Raw genomic sequence first — 26,803 nt, 5'->3', positions numbered from 1 at the left:
TCTCCAAAGAGAAGTTTGCACTGTATGCATGAGACCTTTTTGTCCTCACTTCCTAGAACATGATGATGTTCTACACTGGGGCATATGCTAAAGTCAATAGCCCATCTTGCACCTCGGGTGCAAAAGAAGTCATAGTGTGCATGGCGGTGTCTTTCTGCCACCTGGAGTGATGCAGCTGTGCACTCTTCCACCACTTCTGCTGTGTACATCATGAGTGGCTTGCTTCAAAGTGGTTTTCTGCCTGAATATTTTGAAACAGCAGAATTGCAATGTATCCTTCTGAAGAGGAGGAAAAGCAGAACTGTATGTGCTTTGTCTTCTGAATTGAATGACAATTCTGAGTGTCAAAATTTTAGAAGCCGTGTGCTGTTTCTAGACCTCTGTGTTCTGCTTTGCCATAGAAAGGAGAGTTAGCAATATGGGGATTCAAATTTGTTACTGAAACATAATGAAAAACATGCGTAGCAGTTTTTCTAGTAATCTCAAAGGGAGTTTATTTCCCAAGAGAGTTGCCTGTTAATCTTCTTAAGCTAGGTTTGCAATTTCTCTATGAGGTCACCTTTTTATTGATTTTTTTCTTACATTTATTCAGATAAGTGGTATCCTATGGTTAATTCTCATGCAGCTTTGGTGTGTCTCTTTCCTCCTGAAAATGTGTGGCTTTTTGTTTTTTTCAACACCAATCACTGTTAGTATTGGTATTAAACATGTATAGCCAGTTTTTGAAATACTAACTTACTCTGAAAATGTAATAGCTGATTGTATATTCATATCTGATCAAATGAAAATTGATTTCTAGGATAAAGTCATATTCCTTAGTCACACTTCTGAATCACAAAAAAAATGTGTCTTCACAAAATTTTGCTGTTTATTACAGTACTTGGATGTGGCTCACTGCATGGAAGTAATGTGTTCATTTCAAATCATGTTGATGAAAGCTTAACCATTCTGCACCATCCTTTTTTATTTCGTTGATATTAAATTTCATAGGATGACGCTTTGTGTGCTTGTTTTAGATGATCTGCAATAAAATCTTTGCACTGCTTTACTTGTATTCTACACACAAGTCCTTGTGGGTTCACCTTATTTAATATAGTCAACAACTACTGCCTGCTTGCTTTGATATATATGGGAAAGCACAGTGAACCAGAGAACTGAGAAATAGATTATAGCAGTGGAGATAATGATCTGGTCAATGTTTCAGTATGCTGCAATATGACAGTGAGTGCTTTACTAGTTAATGCAGCTGGAGAAAACTGAAACAAGAAACTCCATTTAAATATAAGAAAAAGCTTTTTTTATGGTGACAGGCAGTCTAGCACTGGAACAGGTTGCCTAGAGAGGTTGTGGAGGCTCCATCTCTGTAGATATTCAAAACCCAGCTGGGCACAGCCCTGAGCAACCTGCTCTAGCTGGCCCTGCTTTGAGCAGGAGAATTGGATCAGGTGATCTCCAGAGGTTCCTTCCAACCTCAAACATTCTGTGATTCTGTGAAATTGGTGTGATGTGGGGTTATTTGAGAGAGGCTATTGTCTGTGTTTTTTTTTTTTTTAACCTGTTTTCTCCAAATGACTTAATTTTCTGTGAATGCTGTCTAGCTTTATGATCAAAACCCAGTAATTCTTGAGTTCCAGTCTTGTCTGTCTATGTCTAGGGTGTTAAGTCTTTAAAAGGCAGCATTTGGAATTTTTAAAAAGTTGCAGGCTTAGAGCTGAACATTCATTTTGCCAAAAGAATTATTGTGTTTCTCTACAGGTATATAAATAACAAACTCTACCCACAGCCAAACTTTTTGGTAAAACAAATACCTAGTTTGTGGGTTTACCTTGATCACTGCACTTACAAGTAGGCACATATTGCCCAAACACTTGCTTTATCAATTATTGATATGCCATGAAAATTAGGTCAGTGATGCAGCTACTTCCATTTTTGCAGTTAAATTTGGAGATGGAACTTGCCCAATGGGGATTTTTAATCTGTAAGAGTGAAAGTTAGGTTTCTCTATGAAGAGCATTCCTATGTAGTGGCCACATCTTAAATATACTCATCTTAAACTTGAGAATTAATATGATTCAGAGCAAATTTTGGATATAGAAACAGATAAGGAACAGTTCATTTGTCATACATCTTTCTTCATAAGGCAAATGAAGGCCAATTCACTTCATGCCTACGGCTTTTCCTTCAAGAGCCAAAGAAATTTTTCAGCCATCCTTTGATTTAAAAAAAAAGAAAAAAAAATACATAAATTAAAACCCTCTGTTTATGGTGACAGACTATACTGTCTATGTCAGTTTTACTGATAACCTTTACACTAAATGAAAATTGCTCATGCAGCTTGGACAGTAGCATCTCATAAAATGGATTTACAGAAGAAAGGATGAACATCAATTTCTTCTCTATAACCATTTCTGCAGAATCTTGTTTCTGCTATTTTTAATCTTTTTTCCTAATATTCTGGTTGAGGAAATTTATAAGGAGATATCACTTATGCTGGGTCACTTATTTTCCTAAACATTCAAACAACTGCCTGGATTCGCACAGCAAATCCTAAAGAATGGTCTGTTCCTCTCTGACAGTATTTTAGGAGACAATATAAAGATACTGTGAATCCTAAAACAAAACCAACATTTCTTCAGAATTTAAGATAGATGTGCTTCTGTAAGTGATCTGTTGTGGAAACTGACTCTTGCACATAACAACAAGGCTGTGTTATGGAAAAGCCTTTCATATTAACTACTAAGGCATATATGCTGTAAGAGATTTCAGTCACTTGAGTTACTTAGCTGTGTTTATTGAAGATCACCATTAATGATTATTTTATACAACAGAAAACCCACATAATTATAGTATAATTATTACTAGCAAGTAGAATGGCCTTTATCTAGCCCTTCTAGCAATTCTCCTTCCTTACCCAGACTACTTGTAGCAGGTTTCTCAGGCTCAGTCTTTCAACCTTATGTTCTTTTCATTCATTCTCAACTCATCCTTTTGTAGAAACATGCTTCTTTGCAGAAGCGGGGCTTTGTTCAATATAGTTTAGCTGCTCTTGGATCACGTAAGCAAGGATTTTCACAATCTCGACACAGCATGCAAGACAGACGTGCTTTCTTTGCTCGCATCAGAGTGAGCAAAGGTACCAGATCAGGCAAGATGTGTCATGCCTAATATCTCATCTCCAGCACTGGTCAAAGGCAAGTACCTAAGAGAAAGTATACTAGGACAGACTTGTAGGAAATTCTTTTCTAGGTACTTGCCCACCCTCCAACTGTGTGAATCTGAGAGATACTGGTTGGTTTTAAATGTGCTGCCTGAGATGTTAATTAAGTGTACCTCAGTTCTTATGAAGAAGGTGAATAGAGTATGACTAATACCACTTATTATATTACAGATCTCTGTGTTATTGCCTCTTCAGTTTTCTTTATTCCCACTTGAAACTGTGTAAAACATCTTGGTCTGCCTTTGGTTGCCAGGCATTTCATGTTTCTGGTCATCTCTGTTGCTCTGCCATGTTACCTGGGAGCTACCTCACTTCTATGCCTGCAGTACTTGGGACATGCATGAAAAGGCTGAGTTTGATCATCTAAATTGAGCTTTTGCATACACGAGTTACAGGAATTTCCCCCTAATTTCTGCATGAAGAGGATCTTCAGTGTTTGAGACAGGCATGAAATTACTCTTTACAAAAATATATTCAAAGATTTACAAGAAAATAATGTTTGCTTTCCTCTTGATAGTAGAGGGGTTTTTTGGTTTTTTGTTTTTGTTTTTTTTTTTTAGTAGTTCACTTCAGGGCATCTTCCCTGTATCCTCTGAGAAAGTAATTTCCCCAGAAACTATTTCCAATTGTTACATTGCTTTCTGAGGACCATTGCCAGTTGGTCCGGCTAAATCCTCGTCCAGGGTGCTTTGTTCTGCTTTGGAGACTGGATAGGTAAATGGGGAGCCCAAACTGGCTCTGATGCTTCCTTTCATTCCTCATCCCCTGTCCTGGGTGGCTCTTATTCATGAGTAACGGTGTTTTGAAATTTCGTTGCTATGTAAAAGATAAAATAGGTCTTTTGAGAATTAAAAATCTCCTTCAAAACCTGATGAGCAACTAGCACTGATAAAAACAACCTGGCTGCCTTTCTCCTCAGATCTTTAGAGATGCAGTCCCTTGGGTCCTCCTTGCTGTGTATTACCAGAATGCTTTCACAATCTTGCTTTCAAGCACCCTGGAGATCCAATGCATTTTACTTTCCATTTCTTTTCAGAGATTTCATTACTACCTAAGTTTCTGATCCGTTAAAAAGAAAAAAAAAGTTGCTTTAATCTCAGGCAGGCTTACTTTCCTGCCAGTAATTTATTGTAGTTTAAGCACAAGCCTTGGGACTATAGGAATTGCTTATTAATAGCAATAGGTCATTTACCACGTTTATTAAACAGTTAACTATGGAACCATTGACCTGAATGGAGATGAAATATTACTTAGGCTGATTCAGAAACAGTTGAGAGAGAAAAATCTGGAGAGTTAAAATGCAGTCACTATTTATGAGAGAGAGAAATTTGTGCTGGTCCATGTACCCGATGCAGCGTACAAAAGTAGTGAGAAGGCATCCAGTGTTCACAGAAAGTGGTTAAGTCTGCAACCTAGCCCTATGGGAACCTTTGGTATTAAGTCATAAGGAAATGTGTACTTCAATGGAAATGAATATTTTAACTGCTTGGAAATAACAGTGGTTATGGCAAGTAGGCAGCGACTGCTGTGGCTCTATTTTAAAACTTCTCAAGTAGTGAACAGGAAAATAATTCTCAAACATACTTGGTTAAAAGGTTATAAAAGTATTTATCCAAATATTGCCTAAAACACAAAAGTTACCTTGCTTTTGTGAGGGAGTCTTGCTGTCAACCTCTGAATCAATGACGTAGATGCATCTCAGATAGTTAGGTGCCAGAGGCCAGTTAAAATATGGATATGTGTTTAAAAGTTGTCAAATTGCATACAATTTGGGGACATTTGGATGTATTCTTCATCTCTGACAACTGTGGTGGTTTTGTTCTCTTCACTTTGTTTTGCCAATGTCTTTTTTTAAAATGTAAATTTAGAGCATTGCAAAGAAATGAATTTTAACTGATTGTTTTTTATACATATGTAAGTTGTTCTCTATTCTCTTTTCTGGAAGTCTTCCAGTTTTTGCTATATTTGTGTAAGGTACTCCTAAGAGCAGTATGTTTAGCTTTAATAATTGAATTTTTCTTTTGAATAGCATCTTTTGTCCTCAAGAAAATACAGAAGAAGCCTTACTATTGCTGCTTATTAGTGAATCTATGGTAGGTAAATTGGGTGAATGCTTTAATTTTTTTTAATGCAAATAGAAATTTTTTTGCCATGTCTTGATTTTGACTTATTTACTACCTTTCATTTCCTGTTAGGAAAGCAGGCAATTACTTCTGAAACTCAAGCTTCTGCTCCTCTGAGCCAGCAGGAAGAGCTCTGAAAGCATTATGAATAGGAGTTTCTTTCTCCTTTAAAGTCAGAATACATTGTCTCTGAGCTGAACCTAGCTTCCTTCTAGCCATAGCCAAGTGAACTCAAAACCAGGTCTTTCACTTGGCATCACTTATCAGTATGAACCACTGTTACACCATCTGTTGCCATTCAGCAGACAGACTCAAAATGTAAGTTGTTTTTGTTGTACACACAAAAACCAAAGACTACTACATGACCATGATAAACATATATATCACCAAAAATTGTTTTCCATTGTGCATTAAAATTCAGATGTCACTCAAATTTGTAAATAACTTTTAGTTGTACAGGATTTACAGCAGCCTTTGCTGCGGTAATTTTTTTTAATCTCCTGATTTCCTCAATAGCCAATTCCTTTCAATCGCCCACTTGTGCCATTTTATCAGGGTTATGTATTTTTCCTTTAGTGCAGTTTTATTAATCATCCATCAACTGTCACATACTGACATTCTCATCCAAGGTCAGTTATATATTCTCAAATGACAAAAATGAAAAGTTTTAAGCTGAAATTTTCACCGTCTTTCAAACTGGAGGGTGGAATCACTAGAATCTCAGAAATCATTTAACAGTCTGTTTCACTGAACATCAGTGAGACTCCGTCTTTTATATAGGTGATTAGACACTTTTAAACTCTTTGGCGTAATTTCTGTTTTGATACAGCTAAGTAAGATCAGAACAGTTTAGTGATCAGAGTCTTATCTGGACTATTGTGGAGTTAAACATGTACACAGTAGTACAAACTACTTTGTTTCTAGTGATCTGCCTGGAAGTGTTCCTGACAGAATCTGTCACCGGAGAACTAGACGGAGCAAATGCTTCTGTGTACCATGTGTTGATTTTGTTGCGCTGTGCCCTCACCTCTGAAAGGGACCCTCTGGGCTCCTGTAAGGTGCCTGAGCAGCTCGGGGCAACGTACAGAATTCTGATTTGAACTGGAGTCGTGATATGAAGGCGGAAGCCAACCCAGTTCTGCAGAACCTCAGACTACTCATCCCTGTATTTGCATGTGTGCTTCCTTGCATATCAGCACTAAAAAGCCAACAAACAAATTAAAATATTGCCCTTGTAAGTCTGCTTTCAGGTTACTTGCAACTTTTTCTTTGTGAATTAGACCTGTCTAGATATATCAAATGTTTGTCACCATAAAACATTATGCCCTTAGCAAATTTATTTATTTATTTATTTACAAATAATTATTGCAAGCTATATGAGGCAAAAGAGACTGTTTCAGGAAGAGTGTAAAATCATATGTGACTTTGGCTAAGCTATTTGCTCAGAATTTTTTGGGAGGTGGGGGAAGGGGAAGATGGGGCATAAAAATATTAATCACTGTGAATTTGTCTTTCTGGAAGTTGTGAGCTGAGAGTTCAGTGCATGCTAACTCTTTTTAGCTATAGTAATTATGAAGTATCTGATCTATTATTTTGAAACAAATAAGAATGATTACAGAAGATAGAATAAACATTTTTTATGAGATGGTATTGTGCTATAAAAGTAGTACAATCCCTTGCATTGTCTATGAATGATAAACACACAAATAAGGCTTCAAAACTTGTGCCCTTTATGAATTTATTTAAGAAAATACTGGAAAACAGAATGAGAATCTTACATGTAAGTAGCATTTTGTGTAAGTAAAAGTACTTAAATTTTTGTGTGCCTACTAGCCCTAAATCATACTGTTAGTTTTAGGGAAGTGTTGCACTCTACCATCATAATTTCTTATTTGCATTAGATCTAGTGTGGCATGCATCCAGAAAATTGGGCTTGCCAGTAGACTATTAATGCTACTTTTGTGTCACCTTGAGTTCCCTTAATTTCTGAATTCAGAAAAGATGCTTTGATGACTAAAATTTACATTTTAATCTTCGTGAAAGGAATGCTCTGGGAAAGATGGTTCTGTGCTTTTTAAGAGTCCTAATTCTCCTATAGATAAATTTCAGAGTGCAAAAAGCCACTGACTGCTGCTACAGTGTATTATCATGCATAATGTGGGAAGTTGGCTGCAACTCTGCCATTGCTCTTATTGCAAAATGTCCTTGCGTTCTCGCTCTTACGCTAGCAAAGTGCAGACCAGCCTTTCCTTATCTCAGCAGGAATGACGGGAAGGGCAGGATCTGAAGGGCTAAGATCTGCAAGTTACAGTGGGTGTACATGCTACTGCATGCCAGCTGAGCAGTGGTAAACATATGCATTGCTCTAAGCCCATGGTAAAAAGCATAACTTAATTTACTCAGAGAGGAAAAAAGGTTATGCTGCTTGTATTTGCTTCAGGCTTGAGGGGTGTCTAGGGGAAGTGTAGCCAGCTGACACATTGCAGCTTAACTAATTGTCACAACTTTATTTTGTCCGAGTCCTCAGAAACACCAAACACTTAAATTCATAAATATGTTCTGTTTTATAAACACATAGAAAATGATCAGGCAAATATATCTGTAAGATATCCGCCATGCCTACAAGGCAATGTCAGCCGTTTTTTCACAAGCAGTGCTAGTTCACAGCATGCTCTATATTTGCAAGGAATTGAATCAGTCACAGATTAAATATGGAGTTATAAAAATAAGAAGTTCTTGAAGCTGACTGAAGATCTATGCAGTGTAGAAAGGAAAAATCAAAGACTCCTTGATCAAAAGGAAGCAAATTTTCACTTTGGGATACGCGTGTGTGCGGGGATGGGAGGGTCTTTTCAAACCAAGCTGTGGATTGTTCAGCTGATAAATCCTGGAATGCGTGTGCATTTTACGCCCCACGTGTGTCTCTGAAAATTTCTTTCAGTCTTTGATTATTCTGATTTTAAAGATTTATGTTCAGAGTCTAAAATGTTATCCTGTTAAAGCAGAGAAGCAGTTTGTTTTGTCTTAATGTGTTATTAGTCATCTCTGAGAACGGGGGAAATAAGCTGTCCGTTTTAATTCAGTGTATTTAAATAAATGTACTGGGGGGGATCTCAAACCCTGTGTACTTTTTTTAAAAAAAAAAGGGGGGGCAAGGGGATCTCTAGTTACTGACTTCAAACTACCAGATACACTAACATTTGTATCAATAGGCATTCCAAACATGAGGAAATCTATAAAGACAGAAGATACCAAGATAAGGTATTTCAGAGCGTTGGTGGTATAGTGAGCGAAGTACTGGGTAGTATAGTATAGGTGATCTTAGTTACTGGGAGATCTGAATTTTATTCTCTGCTCTTTAACAGGATTCCTCTGTGAACATAGTTTATTTAATCCAGTTGTACCTCAGTGCCCTCCAGTCTCAAAAGGAAAAGTTTAATTAAGGAATTATACTTGCAATGTGCCTTCTCAAAAAGAACTTGAAAGTACAAAGCCTCACTGCAAAGCTGGTCTGATTCCAAGCCTCTGCTGTTGACTAGGGGAAACTCTTGTGCCAATTCCCTTCTCGGTGATAATTCCTGAAGAGTGATTGTGCGGTTATCCGGGGCAGGATGCTGTGCACAAGGGAGAGGGTACTGTCACAGTCTTACAAAGAGAAAAGAAAGTGAATGCCTTATTAGTAAAGATGGAACAGACAATTTGAATAGCCTTCTGATGTGTTTTATTTGCATACAAAAAATAGAATTAAATTAAAAAAGATGAACTACTCTTTATACTAAAACAAAACTTCTTTTGGTTTCTGAGAACTCTTTCATAATTTTACATAAATTACCTAGTTTCTATAATTAGAATCAAGTGATTAAAATAGATAAATATAGAAGCCTAACTGTTTCAGCTAATGCATTAAATTGGTGTAGATTCATACCATCTTTAAATTAGAATCCATAGATTCCAATTAATTCTATAAAAATCTATAAATAAATTTACTTGAGCAAAAATATCGGTTGGATTACAGTGGCTGACATGATTTCTTCTTGGCATTATGTTTCAGGCTAACCGTGATGCTGTACTGAGCAGAATACCAGAACACAAAAATGATCGTATCATCAGTTTGCAAAGTGCATCTGTAGTCTACGATTTGCTTACAATAGCCTTGGGAAGAAGAGGCCAATATGAAATGCTATCAGAGGTGTGTCCATAGGAGTGAATATTCAGCTGTGTTTTCATTGCTTGTTTCTGTTAATCATGTTAATTATGATAGGGCTTAAGGGCTAAACAAATGTAGGACTGTTGTTCTGACTGCTATATAAATAGAGGAGTAGGTAGTCTCCACCCCAAAAAGCTTGCTGTTTAAATGTACACAGGTGACTTGAGATGGTCAAGCACAGAAATTTTATGAAAGGTGTGATAAATCAGATATTTAATGGTACAGCAACTCACATGCTTTTGGTTGGAGAGGCAAAGGATATATGTAAAATGGAGACAACAGGAAGGAAAGGCAGAAGAGAAGAGCTGATTGTGGAATGAATTGAAGAGTTTGATAGAGCTAGAGATATGAACTCGAATAGCTAAACTGGAAAGGGTGAAGTATAGCAAGGAAAAGGAGAACTTTTTTGGATGTCCACAGATCTTTGCTTTTGATTCTTTGGTTTCTGTTGGCCTGGAGAATTTAGCTACTTTCTCTTTTGGAGTTCTCATTCAAAGCTTAGAAGGCACCAAATCCAATTTTGTTGTAACTGTGCTAATTTAAATACATTGCCATGATTCTACTAATGTGCATTTGTAATAAAACCTAAGTATTATCGTTTTTTTTCCCCCTCCTGAAACATTTTCTAAAGCTTATTTTAATACTTTCATAATGGATAGGTAGCCAGTAAAAGGACCCTAGAAAAAGGATTTGTGAGTCTTTATTTCAAAATGAATATTTCTTCTATACCTCATTACATTTGGAGTATTTCAGAATCCTAAAAGTTTGTAAAATGGCTTTGGAGTTTATAAAAGAGGGAATGTATTACTTTGTGAGGTCTGTAGAAGCTGTGTTCTGTGTCTTGAGTGTCTTGTGTTTGACTATGCAACTCACATGTTTTTTGTTCGGAAATGATTCGTTAGGAAATTTTAAAGTATCATTAACATTTTTATATTTGGGAAACAGCTACAACTTTCTGGGCAGAGCAGATCTTTCTGCTACTCAAAACAGTGCTTACACAGCAGCAAGATACTGTTGCTGCTGATGATTAATTACTGGTATCCAGAAAGTATCTTTCAACGTGTGTGATAAGAAGGCATATCCAGGGATTGATCTCCTGAGAAATGATGCCTTTCTACTGTAATAAAAGACTATTTAAAAAATACAAAAACAAAACAAAACCCCAGCTCTTCTTTGTTATATATTGATAGTGATTGTTTTTATCTATATCTCCTGCGATGTTAAGCTCTGAATTTGAGTATTCTTCCTCTTGAAAATAGTTCATAGCTGCAAGTTGTGCATGTGCTCAGTTTTAGTCAATGCAATAGAAGGTCTTTCATGAAACCAGGTAGTATGAAAGCTCGTACAGGACTGTCATCCTACAAAATAACCTGATAGGGAATATTTCCATTTGCTTGCCAGTACAAACACTGCCACCTTCATGGAGTCTGAGACACTTGTATGAAAGCTGCAGGAGATGAGTCCTCATACGCTTTAGATCTAAAGCTTTTTAAGGGATAAACACCGACAAGTATTTGAAAAACAAACTTGAAGAGGCCTTCTGATTTTGTTCTTCTTTGAACAGCTGGCAGAGGGGTACTGAAAACTTTTATTTTTGTACTAGCCTAGTAACTGGAAGAGGGGAGTGTAGTCCTGGGTTTCAATTCCTATTCTTTTATTTTGTCAGGTTTTTCTACGTTGAAGAGCCATTATATGAATGGGAATGAGCACAGACTCGAGATTCCCCCACTGTCTCCCAACATAGTGTTTATGTCACAAGGGAGGCTGCTTCTCGTCTGCAGTTCTTCTTGCCTTTCTTAACGGAAAATTTGTTTGACTTCAGCAGAAAAGGTGGAAGTATCTTTGTTCTTAGTGCATAGCTTGAAGTCTAGGGCACTACCCCAGAGGGTGTGAGGAAAGTCCCATCACATGGAGAAGAGTGCAGAACTCGCTTCCCGCGCTGCTTGGGGGCAGGCTTTAGCCCCTGCGCCTGAAAGACAAGTACCACTGCCGAGTCCTTTTCCTGCTGTTGTGAGCAAAGTTGTACATTGTAACTAATGAAAGATGTTTTAGCTCTACCTGGCTTTTGGATTTCAATGCATTTTAGGAGCTGCTTGTGTTGGTAGTGATTTTGGTTACAGAAAGAAGCAGAACTACAAGTACCTAGAAAGTTAGGGAGCCTCCAGGCCTGGCCAGCATTTTAACTGAGGGTTTTTAGCCACTGCAGTTATACAGTTCTTCCTTACTTCCTCCATGTTGTCCTCCTCCTCTTCTTCATTTCACTCGACTTCTCTAAACAAAACCAAAGCAGTTGATAACAGAAGGTTAAATGTATATTTGTAAGAGAAACTCTGAAAGGCAACAATATATTTAAGTCAAGACCAGCAAAACATTGATTTCTTGCTGGGTTATGTCATACCATAAGGGAAACATGTATGTAGTCTTATCAGCTGGATAAACATGTATAAGTGTCTATTTGACCTAATAGAAGCTAAACTGGAAGCTTAACTTGACTGTGCTTGCTGTCCTCCTCATCAGTAACAGCTACAAACTACAGATGGATATCAATTTTGGTATGCTTTATTAAAATTTATATCATACTGTTATGTTTATTAGTAGGTCATGATAAGATGAGGAAAAAAATATTTTTAACATCTTGCATTCTCCTTTGCCATGTGTACTATGTGGCATACCACAACTTTTTGGATTATTTTGACTTCGCACGTAACTAGTCAGTTTGTTGTCATCTTTTTGCTTCCAGTGATGGAAAGTCCAACCAGAAAATAAATCCTGTTTTAGTTGTCTTAATAGACATTGCTTACAATAACAGTAATTAACTTCACATACAGTCTAATGATGAACTCTTTGAAACAGTATTAGAAAGGATTTATTTTTAATGAAAATTCTATTTAGTAGCAGTCTTGATACTGGATATTGTGTGGTAAGAAGATGGTAGCATACATCAGTTATACATAACGAACAATGCACTTAAATATTTATATCTTTTTTCAGCCTCCGTGCGGTTCTTTGCTTCATCTCCTATTATTATGTGGGAATGCACTACATATCTGGCTTTGCTTTCTGTAATATTAAGGCTGAGTTTGAATGTTAAAAGTAATTTGGGGTATTACAGTTTAGAATGTACATTATATCTGTCAGAGCAGAAAAGTTGCTTCACGTAATTGTACTCTGCAGACCAGAAAGTTAATTGTAAATCAGTTTGTTTAATCCAGAAAAATATTCCACCTTTGAACTCTCTGGAGCTGGTTTGACTAGAAAAAAGAGCATAGCAAGAGGAAATAGTTCTTATTGCCAACAGCAGGTACAAACCCTTCCTAATTAGCACATAATGCTAATTTAACATATTTAATCTCTGTATAGTAATAATTAATATCCCTTTTGGCATTGAGTTATTAAATTGAAAATCTCGGTAGAATATTTAGTGTAATAAGAGTATTAAAATTCTTAGAAATAATACTATCAGATGAGTTTAATTTTTTAAGTGGTACTGATGAGTACTTTGGGTGCCATTTTCATCAAGTGTTCACAATTTAGAAAATATAGGTGTACAACTTTCCTTTTCACATAAGTCTCATCTCCTGCTTCTCAGACCTTTTGTTGCTGAATCCTTCATTTAAGAGTAAGATGGTGGGTATTTATCATTCCTTCTTTCAGGCTAAATAGGACAGTACCTGCAGGATTATTTAAACACATTATGAATTTTTTCTTATAGAATATGATACGTATTTTTGCTTAAGTTGTTTGAATGATTTACATTTTTAATTACATGTATTTTAGGTACGAGCCGATAAGAAAAATTTTATACTAGTATATCTTCTTGATAGTTTAAGAATGTGCTCTTAATGAACAATCTTTTCCCCCAAAAAACAGTGTTTAGAAAGAGCCATGAAGTTTGCCTTCGAAGAGTTCCATCTCTGGTATCAGTTTGCATTGTCCTTGATGGCAGCAGGAAAAGTAAGTCTTACTTTGTGGAGATAATTCTTGTATTGATGGCTATTGATAACAATATCTGGCATTCTATAATTTTTCATCTCTAAGTGTTTTTAAAGAAGATGCTAATCTTTAAATCAGCTAAGTAAAGTGGCTGAATTTTTGCCTAGTACTGTAAAAGGCATGTGAAAATCTTTATTCCAATGATTTATAACTTAGGAGGACTAAAAACTGAAGATCAGGACTATCTTGCCAACAACCTTAAGCTAAGCTAAGTTAATTTAAGCAGTGAATTATACCAGATCACATAATTCAGTAACAACCTAATTTAAATGCTGTTTTGATGAACAAATGTGTTTAGGTGCAAATTAATGCTGATTCATGATTCCCTTACTCTTTTTGTTCAGAATTTCTGGCTATTGTCTTTTTCTCTATTATTGCTGCCTTTGAGACTTTGCATCCTGCACAATTAAACTGGGATAAATTATTTTAATTATTATTTTATATAAACTGGGAGCTTATATCATCAGATGTAGTCTTCTACTTTCAGTTTCTTTTGCTTTTCCCTCTTCCATTATGGAAAACAAACTTCATTTATTGTGTAATGTATAGAATTGATATTAGTTTCTCTTAAAGATTATTCACAGTGGAGGTATTTTGCTTATCTTCAGTATGGGGGAAAGGAGTGGTTTATAGTTTCTTTAGAAATCATTATTAGAAGTACACAGGTTCTTGAAGGTCTTGATTCTTCTTCCCATTCTTTGTTTTACTTAGTTATCTTCTAAGCTATGACTGGATAGAAGTGAATGAAAAATGATTTCAAAAATGAGGAGTAATGAAAGACTGCCATAAACTCTTGTATCCTGTAATAGCTCCTCATAAGTGCTGTCATAACTCCTGACGAATGCTAGAGCACAGCCTGTTCTGATGCCTGCGTCCCATTCCTGCTCCTTCATTCGCCTTGCTCAAATGCTGTGAGCTCACAGGCCTAGCAAAGCTCTAAATGCACCTCAAAAACAGTCTTTAAATCATGTACAGTTGGAATTATATTGTGAGCCAATATTTCACCCGGGACACTTAGTCATAGTTCGTAGTGGAAAATAACTACAGCAGTGCCTGAAGTCTTGTATTTCACTTGTACAAGTTGTTGTGACAATTTTTCAACAGAATGTTTCGTAATCGTTCCTTCACACAGGGAAAAGAGTAGAAAATGGAAATAGGAGTCTTATATCTGTGAAATATATTTATGCTTTTAGTAATTTCCATGGCAAATGTTTTTAACAGTCTGCTCGAGCAGTTAAAGTCTTGAAGGAATGTATCCGTTTGAAACCAGATGATGCAACTATTCCACTCCTTGCTGCAAAGCTCTGTATGGGATCTCTGCACTGGGTAAGCTTTGCTGCTGTTTGTCTTTTCAGCAAGAGCTGACTTCTCTAAAATGCAACAAAATCTTAGCTGGGGGATGTCAGAAAATACTTTTGCACAGTGACTACATACAGCTGTCTTGTTTCAGGTATCAAGGCGTGATGTTGTTTGTTGTATTACTTTCTTCATAGATGCATCCATTATAATATAATACTTTAACATATATAGCGGCTTAGGGGAATGTAAAGAGAGTTCACTAATTAACTACAAAACTTTTTTTTTTTTTTTTGAAAATTAGTTCAGGTATCATCTCCCAAATCAATTTACTTTATTGGTAAATAATTCAAAAGGGGAGCTTTTGTAATAGAAATGCTGTGAATTTTTGAGATGGTTCAAAACTAGCAAGTACAGTTTTGAAAAATGACCTCCCATTTTAATACATTTCATATAAAATATAAGATTCCAACCGTTGTGAAACAGAAATTTAGCTTGGTTATAAAGCTAAAAAATTATTAGAGATTGAAACATACATTATTGGCATATGGAGATTAAAAATGTGAATCAGGCTTCTCTTTCTTCTGTGCGAGAGGAGAATAACTTTTTTTGGAAGTTAATGGGACAAAAATAGTTTTTATTATTAATTCTCAAATCTTTTCAAGAAATTCATCCATTTAACTCATGTTTGTAGATAATGGTGTTTATGAATTCTAAATAGGGACTTTTTTAAAGTGTTGAATTGTATTTTAGATGGCCTTGAAATTGGTTATCTGTACAAAAACACTAAGATGATTGAAGCTCATCATATGGTTTCCAAGATAAATGTGCAATTTTCAGAGGAATGATCAGAAAGACATGTTGCTTACCTACTTACAAAAAGGAGGAGGAGAGGAAGGAAAGATTGCAAGCAGAAATTGAGAAAATAATGCAGTGGTATGAACATGACTTGCTGAGGCCAACAAAAGTACAGTCTTAATAATTAACATAGATCCTAGTTCTGTAAATTGTTCCCTTTGGATTGACCCTGCATGGAGCCGCTTGCTGTACTTACCATTTACATTTACTAGAATGGATTCAAATTCCTGTTATTCTTTATTTCTGGATTGTTAAATAGCGTGCTAGTGTGGGTGTGCAGACTGTTAAACCCTAGTCTTTTATATGTTTTTGTATTTATGAGCCCCCATACTTTCAGCAATACTGTATGTGATGCAGGGATCTGCATGGCTAGGCTTTTTTGCAGGGTTGGAGCCATAGTTCTTGTAACTGGTTTTCCAAAAGAAATAGTGTATGGAACAAGAACTCTTTTAACTCTGAAATGCAAAAAAGGGCAGTTAACATATACGGACCAGAAATGGATTTTATATTAAAAAAAAGGGCAAAAACTCAAGAAGTTCAGAATGACTTGTGTGTTAAGTGACGGTGTTTCTTAACCATAAGATAAAATCATATTTAAATCTGTGTCAGGTTAAATCTGTGTTCTGTACTGTGAATCTAGAAGGAAAACTAGGTCTGCTACAAAAGGAAATGGAGTGCTTAAAGGTGGTGATGACTGAGATTTCAACACTCAGTGTGCATAATACTCATGCTATGTGTTCTGCTCGCTATAATATGAACTTTAGCTAGTTTTAGACTCACATTGATGTTTTATAATATTTTCAGTTGGAAGAAGCAGAAAGATTTGCCAAAACTGTTGTTGATCTTGGGGACAAAACATCAGAGTTCAAAGCAAAAGGCTACTTAGCACTGGGATTGACTTACAGCCTGCAGGCTACTGATGGTAAGATAAGAATAAACACACTCATGTTCAGAAATTCCCATCTTGCCTAAAAGCAGATACCTAGCAAAATGCTAGATTCCAAAATTAAAGCTGCTTTGTGCAACCTTTTTCTCCCAGTCAATGTATTAACACTTCTTCAATAAACATGAGGAATGAAATCTCTTGATCTTGCATATCACTGATTAAACGTATCCTTTTTAGCATCTTTGCGAGGGATGCAAGAGGTCTTGCAGAGAAGGGCTCTTCTTGCATTTCAGAGGTGAGTGGGTGTTAGTCTTTTCATTTCATTCTACTGTATGTAGTGAAAAAGCTTGATTATGTGTTAGAAAGAGGGACTTGTAAAGATTGTAATGAGGATTTTACCTCTGGGAGTCTGCCTTCCTGAGTACAGAATGTATTCCTTTAACATTCACTTCATCATTTTCTGTCAGAAATATCTAAACTGATTCCTGAGGTTTTCCTTTTATTTCATTTTAAAGACATTTGTGTTGCTCTCTAGGATAAAATATGTGCTTAAAGGAGTATTCTGTTCTAATCTGAAGGGGAAAAATGGTATGATGTAAGGTCTTAAGTCATGTCTGAATGTGATAGTGTTTCTAGCAGAGTTAGTTGCTAATCAGATTGTATACCAGGTTTTTGCAATTATGTTTGCAGAGGCAGAGTGATGGTTGAGGCAGTGCTGTTATGGATGAGAGGCGAAGTGCAGGTAATAAGGTAGCAAGTTGGGAGAAGAAAATCATTTCTATCTGAAGATGTAACAGCACAGGCAGCAGCATTGCGAATACCCCTTCTTCAAAATGCCTTACTCGGAAGTAGCGCTGTTGGGGATGACAGTAGTTCTTTCTCAGAGGTTTGCCTCCGCAAATGGTGATGACTATACACAGGTGAATGTGGACCACTCAACCCCAACTGGGTATAATTACAAAAGAAACAAATCTTGACGGCATAGCCAGCAGAAGTGCTGCAACATCTAAATGTGCCTCCCTTTGTGTTCACATACTCTTGCAAAATCCTATTGCAGTGATAGGTCTAAATGCTTCAAGGAGTCTCTTTGCCAATTTATGAATTAATGTGACCAGATTTTTATATGAGTGTAAAATCCAGGACTTTTGGGGGTGGTGGTTGTATAGCTGAGGGGATAAGGTTGAAGGAGTGTTTACCAGGCAACATTAGAGTGAAGCTGGTACGTATTGGCCATTCCTTTCTCTGCCCTGTTTGTGTAACTATTCCTGTTTGTGCTTTAGTACTTCTTTGCTCTTATAGTTCCTTAATGGTTTTAGTAGGTTTTTTATTTACTTCAGCGTTCTTGCTCCATGTTGAAACTGAACTTTCCTGGTCTGCACTTCAGTTCCTCACCTGTCCCTGTTATCATGACCTTCATCCTAACTTTCAAAAATACTGTGCTAACCTTTGCTCACCGTTGCTGTCCATTCACCTGCTGGTAGCTGGTATACCTTTTTGCTTCACTCTTCAGGTCCTAATATTTATTTGCTTCCTTCTGCTGATTCTCTTAAACAGCAAGGGACTTAATGAACTCCAGCCTGAAGCTAATCCATTCCTGTTCAGCTCCTCACCCTTCCTTCCTCTTCCTTACCCTCCCACGTCCTGTAGTGATCCCAAAGCTCTGAGAGTCATTCCCTGCTGGTGGGCTGCCTGGAAAACTTCCATTTTCTGAGCTTGAGAAGTGCGACATTTTGGCTGTTTTATGCATAGTTTTAAACCTGTAAATGTGGGGATGCTTTTATAGGTAACACTGTTTATCATGTTAATTTTAAAAAGGATAAGTGGTGTTTGGGCTAAAAAAAAAAAAAAAGCAATACAGGGTAGGTTACTAGAACTATTTTTCAAATGATACTCAGCTTGTCACTGCTTCTGAAAGTATTTTCCCCACTCTATTCAAATATTGCTTGGTTGTATTTTACGTCTTCTTACACCCAGGAACTCTGCAGTTTCGTTCTCTACAACAAAACAAGCCTCTTGATGCTTTCTTAGCTGTTGAATTTCCAAGACTTCCTAGCAGTGAATAGTGCCAGCTGAAATCTAAAAACATATCTAGCATCTCTTCGGTGAACCATTATAGATGTCCTTTAGCTATATAGTATGAATGGAGCTTTAATTTTGTAGTGATATGGAGCTTTGAAATATTTGTGCTAACTAGCACAATATAAATTTATTCACAGAACGTCTTGGGCACATGGGGATTAATTACATCTGCTTTCTCTGCGTCTTTGTGATTCTTTGTTTTTTGTTTTTTTTTTTTTCTTCAATTGATACCACCTACTACAAACTGTTCCGTATTTAAGTGCACCTTCCACTTTATTCGTGTTTAAATTATATATTTGTCCTGTCTATGGGCATTTCCCCGAATTAACTTGTACAAAGGTTTTAAGTTAAAAGTATTTTTGGAGGTTTTACTGAGGTACAGGGCATACGTTTTGAAAACCCTACTGATTAGTTGATATTGCTGCCGCTGATATTGCCAATATGAAAATCTGGACTAGAATGGTTTGGCCCTTGAAAAGAATTGAGCTTCTGCACCTGAAAAAATCCCATCATTACCTCCTTAAAGGGAGAACGGATGTTCAGGAAGGTGATTGTTTTGAAAGATGGTTGTTTTGGGTATTAACATGTTTCCATACTTGTGTTCATTAGCAGGGACTTGCACCTGCCACATCAGCCCTACCGGAAATATATTTTCCGTGTGGTTAATAATGTTGTTGGTTTGGTTGTGTTGATGATTTAGGTATGCAGCATTACAGAAAAGTTCTTACCAGAGCAAGAATACTTTATGCCCAGCTTACCAGAGTTCATGCCCACTTTCTCTCCCGCTTTTTAAAAATAAATATTACTCAGGAGGTGAAATTTGAAATTCTCCATTTATCTGCTAAACAGTTTGTAAAAGAAGAAGCTATACTAGTCTGTCAAGTTTGTTTTTTGTTTTGGTGCTGTTTTTTCTTTTTTGCTCTTACCTACAGGACCAATTCCAGAAAAATTACTGCAACTGCAAAGACCTTTGCTTATGCCAAATTTCAAGGCCACCAGTTTGTGTTACTGGCTGTTTGAGAAGCCGCTGTTGCCACTGGTTCTTTCGCACAGTGCTGAGGGAGTGTTTGTTTTACCTAACCTTTTTTTTTTTTCTTTTTTTGTGGGGGGACTTTTAGTGCTTTTCCTGTGGTGCGAACTGGATTATTTCATGGAAGTCACTGAATAGTTGATAGATAGTAACAGCTTTATTCTGAAGCTGGATGACTGAACCAGTACTCCTAAGTTAAAATCTTCTTTTGTTCTCAGAGTCACTTAGTCTTGCTTAGTTTTTGAATTAAAATTTTAAAACAGAAGACTGTTTCTGAACACTGTTAGGGTCTTGTATTTCACTGTAGTCTTCAACTGAGAAATATTTTAGGAAAATATGAAACCATCCCCTAATTACTTCAACTTTGGTATGTGTCAAGCATGGCTGCTAACTAGTGGAGCTGTCCGTCTTTGAATGGGGGGAGACGGAATTGCAGCAGTTGGAGGTGGGAGGTTCACTCTGTGATCGATGAGAAGGTAGCTCTTGTTCCCTCCTGAGCAAGAGCACTGCTTAGGTGTTCTGGACATCGTTATTATGTACCCTATTTCTATCTGAGCCTCCGTTAAAAGAACACAGCCAATAAACAAAAGGTAGTTTTTGCCCAGTGTTTACTGTGCTTCATTTGGGGGAAATTGTCCCCCATTTTATTATTATTTTTCTCTGTCTTTATGCTCAACACCCAGAAGAAAAACCCTTATCTTGCAGGGTATTAGAAGGAAAAGTTGTAGTGTGTATTATAAGCACTCTTTCTGTAGAAGTGTCAAAATGAACAAAATAGAATGTGTGCACTTGACCAAAACATTAAAAAATATTTTTTCAAAAAAGTAGAAAAATGTTATTTCTTCATTTTACTAATTGGGATTACTTGCAACAGCGGTAGGTACGAGTATTTCAGAGATGAATACTGCTGTTATTGGGCAGCTCAATATTTTTGTGCACAGAAGTAGTATTTGCAAAAAGGTCGCCAATGTTAAATCTCATATTTCCTTCAAGCACAGGTTCATGGTGAACCCAATCTTACACTGCCTTTTGCTATAATGCTATGATAAAAAAGAAAAGATCTAGCCTAGGTTGCTTTTGCCTTGCTACGTTAGCAAGGCACTCTAGTCTAGTCCTGACTGTTAGGAGTAAAAGTAGCAGGGTTTCTAGGAGGCTTAGCATGCTGGGCTGAAAATGTGCTTAAAATTTGAGAGTCTAACAAATGTCTGAAAACAAGACCTACTTTGCTGCTACTCTGCCTCTGAGTTGTGTGCTTCCGAGCCCTTCTGGGCTGTGTTGGTGAGACTGCTTGGGCGCTGCTCATGCAGGTGTCCTCGCTCTCGTCTTTGAAAGCACTTTTTTTTTTTCTTTTTGTGTAAGGTAAGAAGCCTCTGCAGAATAATTTTTATTATAAATGTCCTTCCATAGCTTCGTGTAGTGTTTGCACAGGAGTATATTTTAATTGAAAGAATTGTTTTGTATTGCTCATTTTTAAGATTTATGCTGGAATTGCATAATTCAGTTCTACCAAAAATGAATGCTTGAAAATGCCCAACCTGTTTCTGATAAATGAAGGATGACTGAGAAGTGTAAGACAAGTCACTGTAATGAATACCAGCCAGGCAGCGAGAGCAGTGTGAGGTGTCCCACAATTCCCTGTGTCAAAATATGAACATACTTTAGAGAGGAGATCTGAATATGCATACATGAATATATATGTGTGTGTGTGTGTGTGTGTTCATCTATAACCTGTATTAATAGGGAGAAAAAAATCACTTTTGTTTTGTTTCCTTATTTTTAAGGGCTCACAGTTTGTCTCCAACAGATCATCTGGCAGCATTTTACTTGGCCCTGCAGCTTGCCATATCCAGACAGGTTAGTTCTGTTTTTAAAAATGCAGCCTCCCATTGTCATATGAAGACTAGAACCTCTGTCTGTCAATGGATACAGATGAAAATTTCTTCAGTAAAGTCCTGGTTTTCCACATGCATATACACATATATATGCAAAAATGCAATAGCTGGTCTGTGTTTTTCTCACACTTTCCCTACAAAGAAGCTGTCATCCATATCCAGAAATATTCTCTCTGGACGCCTTCGGTCCTGTACACTTCTCCAGAGTTCTGCCACGTATTCCCAGCCGTAGGATCTGAAATAAGACATATGACATTCAATTCTATTTTTTCAGCTTTTATATTGCTAGATGGAAAGCAACCAAAAGTTCAGTTTTTTTCTGTTTTTACCTTAATATTATGGGTAATCTCCCCTCAGACTGGTTGTATCTGGAGAGTGGTACTCTTGAATCTAGATTTTAATAATATAAACAGTGCTTACATCTTCTGTGTCTGCTAAGATGTGTGCCTTTTCCAAGTACTTGTAGAAAGCTTGGTTATTGTGAACAAAATTACAAAAATGCGTTTAAGACAAGTGGAAAATCTTTTAAATCTATAAGAGAGATCAGAGCTTGATCCAACTTGTACAGCTGTTCTATTTAAAGGAGGTAGAATTCTACCATATATTATATGAATTTGGATAATGTGGAACTGCTTTGTGTATGTCATGGTAAGCCTTTTCCTGTGTCAAGTTTATTTTAGGAAGCAGTTTTAAGCATGGTAGTTTACATACTCTAGGTGACTACTTTTCATTGCTAATGAATAGCAGAGACATTGGACTATGCGACATTAGAGTAAAAGGGATTGCCGCTTTAATATCACAAAATATTTTTCAGTAGCAGGCTATGACTTTGTGTTTCAGAACTCCATATTTTTAGTGTTGCTTAATTAAATCTCATGTTTGTAACACTTAGTGTACTTATTATTTTGAGGAAAAGCACATGTAGCTCAGGTGATCATGAAATGCCATAGGAAGAAAATTTACTCTGGCAATTTAGCTGTATGTTTAGCTAATGCATTACAATTAAAATATTTTCAAAATCATCTAGAAATACAGCCAATATTTGAAAAAGAATAATATTTATCTCTTAGTGGATACTTTTAAAGGGTCGAACTGAACTGTTTCACTAAAACTTTTATCTCATTTGCCGGGGTTAATATATATATATATATATATATTTATTTATTTATATTTTACTCTTCACCATAGTGCATCAGGTTCATTTCAGAGATCTGAATAGTGTTTTACGGGAGTCTTTAGATTTCTGCTTGGTATCTAGGTGAATAATTTACTCTGAACATTTTATGTATATGTAGTCAAGTGACAGGAGGCAGTATTTCTAATAGCAATGCTTTCTTTTTCTGCCTTTTTTTCTTTTAATCAGATACCAGAAGCTTTGGGTTATGTTCGTCAGGCTCTGCAACTACAAGGAGATGATGCCAACTCTCTTCATCTCCTTGCACTCTTGCTATCAGCACAGAAACACTATCATGATGCTTTGAATATCATTGATATGGCCTTGAGTGAATATCCAGAAAACTTTATGTGAGTGAATGTCATGTTCCCCTTCTACACTTCCTCTCATATTTATTTTTTGAGGCTCTCATCTCATTAATTTTCAGAGATGATTTCAAGATTTGTCTAACTTTTTTTTCCCCCCCCAACAGTGTTACCCTGCCCTTTTAACGCACCTTTGTTTTTTATTAACAACTTGTTAAATAATGATTAAGGTGTTGGTTTTGGAAGGGAGGATGATAGGACTGGATAGCTGAGCTTATTTTGTGTTTTTCTACATAATATTTGTTTAGATAATTTCTTCCTGTTACATGCTTTAGAGTATTTTTCTGTCTTCTGTTTTTATGCAATATTCTAGAAAGGATAAACAGTACTTTACTTCTAGCTAGGAAAAAAATCAATCCCATCCCATCCTATCCTAAGATAACTTAGTGCTTATTGTATGGAATCTATTATGTAAAATACATCATAACAGAAAATCTCCTATTTTGCCTGTATAATAACCAGTCATCTGAAATCAGCTGATGGATAAGTAAACAAGTGAAAGGGGAAGAAGCACATATTTGACTGATGTTCTTTTGTTGTTTAAGAAAAATCCTTCTTTGTGTTTATTCTTCATGTTAACTGTATCTGAAAAAATATTTGGATTTTGTATGTCTCTGAGCCTATAAACTTTTTGTAAGTTTGCTTTATGTTCTTAGGAAACTCTAATCAAACACTTCAGGCTGACATATCTCCCATGCAGAGACAGCTTCCATTAACTTCTAGGAGAGCAGCAATGTTCCATTCTGATAAGCAAGTTTTACTGACAGTCACTGAGGTCATAATTCATAGTATTGCAGACATCCTGAATGTTTATTCTGACAATTTTTTTGAAGTATTTCAAACTTAATTTTGAAATGACTGGCCTTTATCATGTATTTTTATTATATCAACATATCAGAAAAATACAATTTCTTTAAGAATTACTAGTTTAAAAATAGGGATTATAGTGTTTCTTACTGCTCCTTGACCTTTCATGCCTCCTTTCCAGTGTCCGTATAAAGTGTAGTTGCCTTTTTCCTCATAACTTTGACCAGGACCTTTACTCCTCTCTCCTCTCCTCAGAATTTCTTCTGTGACTCGCACCCAATGCAGTGTAACTGCCTCTGGTGGCCTTTTGCTCTTTGACATCTCCTAGCTTGTCCTCACATGTACACACTCGTCTGTGTTCTTGTCACATGCTTCCACTCGTGCTTCATGATTTCAGAACTATCTAGCCATTCCTCTCCCAAACCTGACTGTGCTTCCTCCAGGTCTCCGAAGGATCTCTGTTGTGGTTTGAGAGGCAAGCAAAGTATCAGTTAACTAATTTTATACCCTATCATTGTTGAAAACAAATGTGATCAAAACGTCATGGTCTGTTTTCTTCTCTGTTCTTGGCTCGTCTTCTGCCACTTAGTGGCAATATAGGTGACAAAGAACAGGCTGCTATGTATCTCGGAATAACTAATAGTCTAAAAGAAGTGTTTTTGAAACTGCAGTTCTCTCTATTTTAATAAGAGAACAAAGGATCATTCAGTAAAATATTTAAAATGACTCTTGTGACTTCAGAATGTATTTGTGTATTTTTCAAATATGGCTCATGGTCTTTCCATACTTGTTTGTAACTGCATCTTATGGTTAAGCATGTTGTCTGACTCGTTTTAAAGTGTTCTGATTCTTCTCTTAGTGTAAGGATGTGTGTTAATACAGATCATAGTGGTGGTTCTAAATTGTTGGTCCTGTTGAGTAATACAAACATCGTGGTGATATAAACTACTATGGTAGATAGAACCTACTGGTACAGATCAAGGAACCTGAGGAATATCTTGGCAGTAGGAATCACCATCAGAGGAGACAACAGTTTCTGAAGAATCTAAGGTGAAAGACAGCTGTGTATCTCTAGACAGTCTTGTAGAGTGGATAATTCTGTCTTCAGTGCTGTCAGGTTTCTTCTGGTTCCCACAGGGGACAAGGAGATGATGGAGATTCCTTGTGTGCTCTCTGCCATTGGCACTGACAGACAGACATACCTGGTCAGTAAAGTAAATTTGGACTAATTCCTTCTTGTAACTGGATTATATTTGCAAAGATTTACCAGCAAATTCTCAAGTTTTTAATCAGTTCTTGTGCACTGTATCTGATGCTCTTGAAATGGCTGACAATGTGCATGTGCATATATATAAAATGCAATACACAAGTGCTTAGTGTATTGTTTATTCTGTTTTCTTGTTCTGTAACTTCTATAGCAGTACAATCTCATTGCCACTTCCCAGCAGACTGGGAAGAGATCCTTTTGCGTTCTGTTAAAGCTTGCTAATTTTTAGGCATACTGAAATACTTGATTGTTTGCCCATGGTATTTTATTGACTTTCCTAAACGCTTCAAATGTCATCTTGTTTTTATCTTTTATCTTTCAGTTATATCTGCATGCACAGTAAGCTAAATAGTACATGACTTTTCTTGGTATTCTCTGTATTTCTGTCAGAATCTGTTACTTCAGTTTTATGCAAAACAATACTTTGGTAGCTTTATAGTATGTTAAATCTCTTTCCTTGGAAAATATTGAAATAAAACATAGGGCTTGTAATTTATGCCATTTCTTATTTCTTTTATTGTTGTTCTTATCTGCAAACCTCCATATGCTGTAATTGCCTTACTGTACTGAGTGCTGTCCTGCCCTTTTCACAGCTGCATGTTCTTTTTGTTTTGCTTTTCCTGGTCAAGACAATCTAAATTTTCTGAAGCTTGTAATACTACATCTTTATAAAATGCCAGGGGTTGCAAGGAAGCTGTAGAATACACTATGAGACATACTGAGAAATGGATACTTTCCAGCACTCTTCCATTGTAGTCATTTAGTAAATGTGTTACCTGCCACTTTTTAGTCTTTTAAAATCTGATGCATTCCTAGAATTGTTTCATGTTGAATATTGAAGTGTTCTGCAGGTATACCTTCATCTCTCCAATTATTAACTTTTTCACCATAAAGCTAGAAAGTGGCTGAATAAATATAGCCAATCGGGTAATGATTTTGCCATATGCACCTCTAGGCCAGTAAGCAGAAAGAAATTCCCCAGAAACAAGGACTTCTGTCCCACTGTAATCAAAGGAGTGAATAAACAAGTGAACATCATACTATACAGTTAGCAGCAAGCTATAGCTTTCTCTTTGAATAATGAGCTGATTGTTCTTCCTTTGTTCATTATGCTGGCAACATAAACATGCAATCTGCTCTGAGGCCAAATGGAATAAGGGGAAAAACTGTTGGGGAAAATCTAATAAATCTGTAAAAGTGAAATGGGTATGTACTAATGTTTGCCAGAAATAATAAAAATGCAAGATATTTGCTGAATATCTAGGGTACTATCAGTTCAAACATTTTATAAACTTAAAATCCTAGGTTGGAACCACTCTCTGCCTATAGACAAGCTAACTGTGTTTCTCAGAGCAATACAATCAATTTACTTGTAAGTACAATCTAACTTCTAAAGCCTCCTGAAATTTGTGAGTACTTTATTCAAGGACAGGAAGATGTCTAGACACAAGATTACTGAGCAAGATTAAGAATACCCTCGTTTGGTAGGAGAGGTGGGAATAAGGTGCCTGTATCAAAAAATCAGAAAGGTTAATCTCAGGCAGATTATGCTGCATTTGAATTAATCTAAAATTGCACTGTTTTTTCCCCACTTTTCATTAGACCACTT

At 36.5% G+C, this 26,803-nt stretch overlaps 1 protein-coding gene across 1 annotated transcript in view; it reads left to right on the top strand.

Moving 5' to 3' along the window:
• Positions 1–26,803, top strand: part of TTC7B (tetratricopeptide repeat domain 7B) — a 154,915-nt gene that overhangs the window by 57,637 nt on the left and 70,475 nt on the right. The window contains exons 8-15 of the mRNA XM_067295614.1: positions 5,247–5,310; positions 9,392–9,529; positions 13,418–13,501; positions 14,762–14,866; positions 16,499–16,616; positions 16,818–16,875; positions 21,471–21,543; positions 22,945–23,105. Of these exons, the coding sequence (XP_067151715.1) occupies positions 5,247–5,310; positions 9,392–9,529; positions 13,418–13,501; positions 14,762–14,866; positions 16,499–16,616; positions 16,818–16,875; positions 21,471–21,543; positions 22,945–23,105 (801 nt within the window). The remainder of the gene's footprint in view (positions 1–5,246; positions 5,311–9,391; positions 9,530–13,417; positions 13,502–14,761; positions 14,867–16,498; positions 16,617–16,817; positions 16,876–21,470; positions 21,544–22,944; positions 23,106–26,803) is intronic.

Source organism: Apteryx mantelli, chromosome 4, assembly GCF_036417845.1.
Source record: "Apteryx mantelli isolate bAptMan1 chromosome 4, bAptMan1.hap1, whole genome shotgun sequence".
Lineage (NCBI taxonomy): Eukaryota > Metazoa > Chordata > Aves > Apterygiformes > Apterygidae > Apteryx > Apteryx mantelli.
This window is presented reverse-complemented; position numbering and strand designations above follow the sequence as displayed.